General features: G+C 40.8%; 1 protein-coding gene across 1 annotated transcript; it reads right to left on the bottom strand.

The window, feature by feature from the left end:
* Positions 1-68: 68 nt before the first annotated feature.
* LOC112079650 (ectonucleotide pyrophosphatase/phosphodiesterase family member 7-like) lies at positions 69-1,379 on the bottom strand. Its single transcript, XM_070442395.1, has 3 exons — positions 1,363-1,379; positions 488-1,109; positions 69-364 (listed from the first exon to the last, which is right to left on the bottom strand). The coding sequence occupies exons 1-3, from the start codon at positions 1,377-1,379 to the stop codon at positions 119-121; spliced, it is 885 nt and encodes a 294-aa protein (XP_070298496.1). The 3' UTR covers positions 69-118.
* Between the last annotated feature and the right edge of the window lie 247 nt (positions 1,380-1,626).

The following is a 1,626-nucleotide window of genomic DNA, read 5'->3' as shown; positions in this document are numbered from 1 at the left end:
TCTTGATAATTATCTTATACAAGAAGTATCATCAGTGGAGCACACATTAAGGTTGATATCTTCCTGTATTACAATTCATTCATAGACACTGTCATGCATTTTGATACTAAAATGCTTTCTAGGAGCAGCTCACAGCCGTACCGTTCTGAACCAGCATGCCCTCAGTGACAGATAGGGAGCCATTGTTAGGGGCTGGATCTATCTGCAGCAGCTTGCACATTAGAGGGTAGATGTGGACACTGTCAAAGGGCTCGGACAGATAACTCTTCTTGAAATCTGGTCCAAAAGCACGGAAGATGGTCTTCATGTCCATTTCGTCCATGTGGAATCCATGATCTCCTTTGTTTACGTAGACGATCAACCGCTGTTGAAATTACATGCATATCATAATTKTTTTWATTTTTTWAATCTGTGATATTTTTACTTKACYATTTTTTACTTTATACATAGTATATGAAGTGTSTTTAAAGTTAATACCAGTACCTACCGAGTTTAAGTTGAAACCTAGATCAGCAATGACAATAATAGGCTGCATTCTGTCATTCTTGGACAAATGAAAGTTCTCTGGCATATCTTCCTTCTTGTAGACTGTGAGGTTTGGGGCCTTCATGAGAGCATCATAAACCTGCTGTTCCTTTCCTTTCTTCGGTGTGATCATTCCAAACCCACCGTAGTCAAGGAGCTCAAAATAAACCAAGTTGAAGAAATTCAGGTATTTAGAGAGGATTATCTCATCTACAAGAGGTCTTTTTTTAACGGTGGTCATGCCATGGTCAGAGGTKATGATGATGTTCAGGTTGTCTGTCAAACCATCTCGCTGGATGGCCTCCCTCAGGTATCCGATGGTGCGGTCAATCTGCTTTATTATGGTTTTCCTGTCAGGATGGTCTGGTCCTTTGGCATGGCCCACGTTGTCAGGCTCTCCATAGTACAGAGTCACAAAGTCAAAATCTTCTTTGGTGAACCAGCTCAAAACAGTGTCAATATTCTGATGCCACTCTGTTTCGTTATCATCTTGTTGACCTGTTTCACCTGTTTTCTCAACCACCGCCCGGTTTACACTTTGACCACTGTAGTTGGCTCCTCCTCCTGGAAAGAAAAGAACCTGTCTTCAGGCCCTGAAAGAGAAAAGGATTAGTATGCTTGTTACGTGTCCGTCGCTTAAATTGAAGACCAATGTTGCAGCGTGGTAGGCCGTACATTTTCTTTCATATAAATGTCCACCAAAAAAAACAATAAAAAAACTCAACGAAACGTAAAGCTAGGAGTGCCAACAACTGCAACATAAAAAGACAAATCCCACAACTGAAGGTGGGAAAAAGAGTGCTGCCTAATATTGAACCCAATCAGAGACAGCTTTGCCTCTGATTGGGAACCATACTCGGCCAACATAAGAATATAAACATAAGATTTCCCACCCTAGTCACACCCTGACCTTACCAAATAGAGAATTTAAAAGGATCTCTAAGGTTCAGGACGTGGACAATGCTTGTATGTATGCTTCTAATTACAGGGTGTAGTAGGAGGTCTTAACTTTCATGCAAAGCTACTTCCTTCACATAAAAATAATCAAGTCAAATCAAACTTTATTTGTCACATGGCCGAATACAACAAGTGTAGACCTAC

This window comes from Salvelinus sp. IW2-2015, unplaced genomic scaffold, assembly GCF_002910315.2.
Source record: "Salvelinus sp. IW2-2015 unplaced genomic scaffold, ASM291031v2 Un_scaffold8858, whole genome shotgun sequence".
NCBI lineage: Eukaryota > Metazoa > Chordata > Actinopteri > Salmoniformes > Salmonidae > Salvelinus > Salvelinus sp. IW2-2015.
This window is presented reverse-complemented; position numbering and strand designations above follow the sequence as displayed.